The sequence below is a fragment of the Geotrypetes seraphini genome, chromosome 2 (genome assembly GCF_902459505.1).
Source record: "Geotrypetes seraphini chromosome 2, aGeoSer1.1, whole genome shotgun sequence".
Taxonomy (NCBI): Eukaryota; Metazoa; Chordata; class Amphibia; order Gymnophiona; family Dermophiidae; genus Geotrypetes; species Geotrypetes seraphini.
The window spans coordinates 90,150,767-90,157,810 of NC_047085.1; the positions used below are offsets into that span (position 1 = coordinate 90,150,767).

The 7,044-nt window shown below is 38.0% G+C and overlaps 1 protein-coding gene across 2 annotated transcripts in view; it reads left to right on the forward strand.

Moving 5' to 3' along the window:
- Positions 1–4,614, forward strand: part of TPD52 (tumor protein D52) — an 86,798-nt gene extending 82,184 nt beyond the window's left edge. For both annotated transcript variants that reach the window (XM_033933287.1, XM_033933288.1), the window contains one exon: positions 2,496–4,614. In XM_033933287.1, coding sequence (XP_033789178.1) covers positions 2,496–2,612 — 117 coding nt within the window. In that variant the 3' untranslated portion in view covers positions 2,613–4,614. The remainder of the gene's footprint in view (positions 1–2,495) is intronic.
- The last annotated feature ends 2,430 nt before the right edge of the window (positions 4,615–7,044 follow it).

Genomic DNA, 7,044 nt, shown 5'->3' on the forward strand with positions numbered 1-7,044 from the left:
ACCTGCACTCTCTACACCTGACAGCCTGGTACCTCTCAAAGTAACCCCTCTTCAGTTTTTTCAATCTGTAAGAGATGTTTTAGAAGCTTCTAGAAAGCTTACAACTAGACAATGCTATCACCAAAAATGGACTAGATTTTCTACATGGTGTTTTTCTCATCATAAGGAGCCTCAGCATTCCTCCTTATCTTCTGTTTTGGACTTTCATTTGCACTTATCCAATTCTGGCCTCAAGTCTACATCTATATGAGTCCATCTCAGTGCAATTGCGGTTTTCCATCAGCCTATTGAAGGGAAATCCCTCTCTGCTCATCCGGTGGTTTCCAGATTCATGAAAGGACTTTTCAATGTCAAACCTCCTCTCAAACCACCTCTTGTGGTTTGGGATCTCAATGTTGTCCTTACTCAACTCATGAAGCCTCCATTTGAACCAATTGATAAGGCTCATCTGAAATATCTCATCTCCATGGCGGCTTGTATCTCTTTCTGCTATGCCCAGGCTGGATTACCCCTTCACAGTAAAGTCACAGCCCATAAAGTCAGAGCAATGGCAGCTTCAGCAGCTTTCCTCTTGAGGAAATTTGTAGAGCTGCTACTTGGTCATCGGTTCATACCTTCACTTCTCATTATTGTCTGGATACTTTCTCCAAACGTGATGGACAGTTTGGCCAAACAGTATTACAAAATTTATTCTCCTAAATTGCCAACACTCCCACCATCCCATTCTGGTTAGCTTGGAGGTCACCCATATGTGAGAATACCTGCCTGCTTGTCCTGGGATAAAGCACAGTTACTTACCGTAACAGGTGTTATCCAGGGACAGCAGGCAGCTAGTCTCACAACCCACCCACCTCCCCTGGTTGGCTTCTCTGCTAGCTATATGAACTGAGGAGACGTGCCCTGTGTTGGGCGGGAGGCACTTGTGCATGCGCGGTGTGGGTGACTCGAAACTTCGAGTTTCTTCAAGCAACCTGCTTGTGAGGCGTCCGGGCTCCGTCGATGATGTCACCCATATGTGAGAATAGCTGCCTGCTGTCCCTGGATAACACCTGTTACGGTAAGTAACTGTGCTTTCTGGTTCCACTCACCTTGCTAAGGGAAACGCCAAGGGCAGATAGACAGCTGAGTTCTTGTTTTCTTCTGCTCGTGGACTCTCATTAGGTTGTTTCTTTAGCATGGACTCCTCTAGGTCTTTTCCACTTCTTTAATCCAGCACTTAGCTGTAGTTAAATCTTGGGGTATAGCAGCCCCTTTAACTGGGAATCGTGAAGACTGCTTCCCAGACTGCACCTGAGTTCCCTTTGTACTTCTGTAACCTCCTCTTTTCCTTTGAACTGCTATGAAGGAGGATTTGGTGCTCCTAAATATGGAACCTTTTATTTTTCTCTTCAAAAGAAATGAAGATAGAACTAATCTACTGTTAATTACTGATCAGGACATATCTTCAATTACTTTACACTGCAAGAAGAGTCAGATTAGAAGGGACTTGGCTACACATACAATATTGCACTTTTTTAGAGGCAGACTTGAATCAGAATTGGTTATCTGTTTGGATGTAGGGAAGAGATGATCAGGGTGACATTGCAGATCTAATTCATAAAAGTCAAAATGATTTTCTGATTTTGAAGGCATGACCAGCATATTTTAAATCTGATCAATCTTCTTTTGAAATTAAAAATTGCACCCAAATTGAGGCTGTTGCAACCCATAGTTTTTGAAATTTTAATGATCTTTGTCCTTATTTCCATACTCTATGCATTTGTCCTATTCTACAGCTAGTCATATCCTGTATACCCCACATGATTCCTTTGGTATCACTTTATTAACTGATTGCAGAGTGCTTTCAGCAGTGTCATTGGTACCCATTTCGTGGCATTCTGTGAACATGACTCCAGGCTTCCTGCAGCTAACTGGGTAGATTCAGCAGCAAAGTTGCTGAAATTGTATGGTACATTTGCATAAATTTTATGATCTGAACTAATGTGGAAGAAAAGAGGAAAAGTTTTAGTTTCAGGAAGGGAAGAAACTGAATAAGAGAAGGGCTGTGGAGGAGGAATAATGATTGGAGATATGGAGAGGGGAAGTAAAGGGAGATAATCCACTTATATCTCACTTTGTTTCTACCAATTGGTTCTTATTTTCTCTCCACCTTGGAATCTGTCTTTTTTTTTCTCCTTCCCAGGTACCAATATGTACACATGTAACTATTGCTCATTAAGCTCTTTGTCATGTGCTACAACCATTTCCTGAGCCTATTTTTCATAACTCCCATCTATCAGCCGCTCTTTAACACATTCTTTTCTCTTTCACAAAATATCCCATATTCCTACATTAATTAAACAATTCGGAACCAGCACCATTTCAAGCCATGTCATATTCAGCAGCCCCAGGGCTCTAGGTGTTCATAGAACTAGTATTGTCGTTCTCCATTTTTTTCTTCCTATTTTATTTTTTCCTATTTATCTAAGCTTGTGTTTTATCATGATTTGTTTCAGTTCAAAGTTGGAGGAACCAAGCCTGCTGGTGGGGGAGATTTTGAAGAGGTCTTAAATTCAGCTGCCAATGCTAGTGCCACTGAACCTCTTTCAGAAAAGAAACAGGAAGCCCAATGAGATACCTCTGCTGCCTTGTTCTGCCACACACTGCCAGATGCTGCAAACAAAAGTCAAGCACAGTTGTCTTATTCTTTGCTGTTTCTACTGGATACATGTTTCTTTTTTATCACTTTGCTTTCTATCATTTATTTTGATCAGAGAGATTGTGACTTAGGAAATAGAGGAGTGCCAACTTTTACAGTGACGATTGTAATTAAAAAAACGTGGAACTTGATTTAGATATTTTTTGTTTGGGGAAGAGGAGAGGTGCATGTTGTATTTAATTATCTCAGATTTTTGTGTTCTGCAAAAACAAGAACCCATAATTTTTTGCAGAATACAAAAATCCAATTACTGTGCAGAACTTATGCCTTTTAAAGGCAGTGCTCTTAGAAATTGTTTTGATGGCGCTCTTTTTTTGTTTTGTTTTTGGAAATTGAGATTTCCATAATGCTACTAATGGCCCATTTTTACAGATGTTAAGATGTTTCATTGAAAGGGAATTATTCAAATATACTGAAATTCCTGATGTAAAGTTAATTGTTGGTCACGTTCCAAAAGTGACTTCAATTTGATCACATGTTAAGAGGAAAAATTATTGTGGGGCAACTTTTTTGATTCTATGGCTTATCACTTTCTTCTTCTCTTGTACTGTTAAGAAAAGGCAACTTCACTTTTATTTATTTTTATGCTGAACTAAAGAACATTTACTGAGACTGACTACTATCCACTATTTCATTCAGCATACTTGCGATTACCTCATGTTGTGACAGATTTGAAATCTGAATGTTTATCAGTAGAGCAGGCAGTTTACAGACCAAAGCAAATCCTGGTTTGCCACTATGCTTAATTTTAAAAACAAGGGAAACTAAAAGGAGAAACACATACACAAAGAGGACCATTGCAAATTGATTTATCCAGACATCTGTAACAGGTTCTAGTTCTTAACTTGTGACAGTAACTAAAATTGCTTTAGCTATCAAAATTTAATTTGCCTAAGTAATGTAGGGGATAAATGTGTTTTTGTGACTCACCTTCATAAATGTCTTCTATAGGCCAGTTTAAAATTTGCTAACTTTCCTTTTTATTGGTATAGCTTTGAAATGGTAGCACAGAATCATACATAAATACACTGGACTCATGGCAGTGGAGATAATTTTAGGAGTCATTTAGGTATCCTCTTTGTTAATTTTCTGAATTTCTTTAAAGGGCAAATAACTCCAAAAAATAGAAGATTGGGAAAATAACTGCATCAACAGAGTGTAAAATTCAGTCTTAAGAGGAACTTTGATATTAACCACATTTTAACCATAAGAGTTACAGAAACAGGAATTTATTAATCAACAGTTGGTTATTTGTTGGTGCCTGTTATAATCTTAAGCATCTTCCTATGAGACTGTGTAACAAAAAATGAGCATCTTGATAATCAGAGGTATTGCTATGAAGAAAATAAATTTTATTTGTATACAATCCACTTGTAGTTTAATGCAGAGAAACATCCATCTATATTTATTATGATTGTTGTGTAGTTGAACTCGGAAAATAGTAGCAGTTAGGGAACTGATGCTCAATTTCGTTTAAAATGTTTTCTTTTTAGTGACAGCTCACCCTTTTGCTTAGGCCCGCAGCAAACCTTGTACAAAGGGCTATGCTTGTTTGCATTTCTTGACGGTCAACCTTGAGAGCACACATAGGCTTTGGGAGTATATTATTACAGCACACAATGTGCTGTTTGTCTCTGGTTTCTAAGTACCTGTTAAGCATGTTTCTTTTGCCAAATGTTACCAAACTTGGAATAAGTAAGGCTTTTAAAAATTTCTTTTTCAGAAGTCAGGAAAGCATAATTTAATGTCTGTTTCTGTTAGGAAATCAAAACCAAATTCAAAACTTTGCTGCTCTTGGTGGTGGTTAAAATTTATACACTGTATTTGCCTCTAGATTTCTGTAAGCACAACAGATTGACTTTATATGCTCAAGTTACATGTGAAAAGCATAATAAAGCTTCTGTACTTCAACAGTACTTTCTGTGTTTGGACTTTAATGTATCCATTTTATAATGTTTAATTTAGTCACTGATATAATTTATTAAATAAAGATTTTTGGATGACATGATAAATGTCATGAGTAATATACAGAACACTTTTCTGATTTTGTGTATTTTTAATTGTATTTTAATTGATTTATTAGTTATATTTACATGCCAAAAACACAAGTATATCCAATTCAAACACAGCATATAAATGCTCATCAAATAAAATCAAAGGCAATAGTTTATCAATGATCAAGTCCACATTAAATGGCCGAGAATGCCAAAGCTTAAAAAAAGAGTAAAGTAACAAACTTTAACATCTTGGCAGGCTAAGAGATGTGGCACATTCTTTAAATCATCAGTTACACTCTCCAGAAAAACAAATAATAATTTAAGAAACTGTCTTCAAAGGTTTATTTCTAAGAAAATTTTCTAACTGGACTGGTACCAGAAACACATATTTGTCACTTGCAAATGAAATAAGGCATTTACAAGGGAATTTTAAAAAGAAGGTCGCGCCCACCTCTAAGGCTTTAGGCCTAAGCAGTAGAAACTGCTTCCTCTTTATCTGATTCTGCTTAGAAACATGAGGAAATATTAACACTTGTTGGCCACAAAACAGAGCTTGTTTCTTAGCAAAGTTCAGCTTCAAAATAACCTGTTTCTCTAGTTCTGTTTTGAAAGCTACCAAGAGTGTAGCACTTTTTGTGATTGAGTCCTTAGAGGACTCAAGAAAATGAGACAGAACAAGACTATCTGGCGATACTAATTTATCTATTTCTCCCTCATCTACCACCTCCCTAGAAGCCCTCGGAATGTAAAAGAGATTATCAGGCTCAAAGGTATCCACATTAGAGTATTGCAAAATCTCCCTCATATACATTCTTAATAGCTCCAATGGAGATAGGTAATGAGTGATGGGAAAATTTTTAAAATGAAGATTTTTAGCTCTCATATAATTCTCCATTTTTTCCATTTTGGCATGAACCGTTATAATATCTTTAATGTTAGTAGAAGCAGTACTTTGTAAATTATTCACTGATTTATCTAGTTTGTTTCCTAGCTCTGTTATTAGAGTTTCATGCTCATTTATTTTAACTACTGTATCAGAGGAGAGCTGGCACAATTTCAAAACTGTATTTTGCAAAGAAGACTCAGTTCTATTGACAGTTAACCATACATCATTTAAAGTGACTACTTTATCTTTAGGGAGAACATTCAGGCTTGGCTCTACAACCATTTGTACAGGAGTCAAACTTTTTGTTCCTACCATACCAGATTGATCTGAAACACTAAGTCCAGTTATATCAGACAGTTGTAATGAAGAGGTTTCATCCTCAGTCTTGGAGGGTGTCTCTACTCTTCCAACAAAGCTTAATGGCTGGGAAGGTGGTGATGGCTCCCCAGAGGAGAGAGAGGCAGACCGTATACCTAAAGTTACCTGCTTTTCTATCTGTGGCAATGAGGAAGCCATAAGGTTGCCGATCCATTGGGCCCACGGCTGAGGCTAATAGGTGGATTTTTGCCTTTCTTTTGCCCATGGTGGAAGGAATTGATAACAGACCGCTCCCAACTCCTCACGGGCTCTGAAGGGGCTCAAAAGGGGCAGGCTGTGCCCCTTTGGCCACGCGACTGCAAGGCTGCGTACCACGGCTTCCCTTGGTTTTTATAGAGCCTCAAAGGACTCTTTCGTCATGCTGGATGCCGGGATTGCTGCGGGGACTACCTACCTCCGATTGAATGAAGAGTGCTGGCGGCTCCCCTTGGTTTTTATAGAGCCTCAAAGGACCCCTCTGGATGCCAAGACTGCTGCGGGGACTGCCTGCCTCCGATGGAATGAAGAGTGGATGATCTGCTAAATGTCATGAGTAATATATAGAACACTTTTCTGATTTTGTGTTTAAATAAAAATAAATTTTTTTGTCGCATTCCTCTGCTAAAAAGGAAACAGAAAGATCTTAGTAATTATTAGTAGGGGCATTTAATAATTTGTCTCAAGGTTACGCATTCACAGTTGCAACTCAGTGTGAATCTAACATTCCAAGAGACAGGATGTTAGGAAAATCCTCATGCAAATCAAGTAAGAAACTGCTAGATTTGGAGCACCATTCAGTGATAAAATTTATCACAAAAGAAGGGAAAAATCCAAAGGAGATCCATGAACGCATGACTACAGTTTATGGTGAATTTGCCCCATCAATCCTACAAAATAAAATTTTGGAGCAAGCAGTTTAAGTAGGATTTCTCTCTGTGATGGGAGAAGGGTTCCTTGGTGGAGACGCTGAGGGAGTTGTCTCCATCTTATATGCTGATACTGGTTTTTCGCTATATTGTACAATCCCACGCTATTCCTGAACAGGTAAGTTATGTGTCCCTTCTTGTGAGATTTCTTGTGGGAAGTCTCATTTACATATTTTTAAT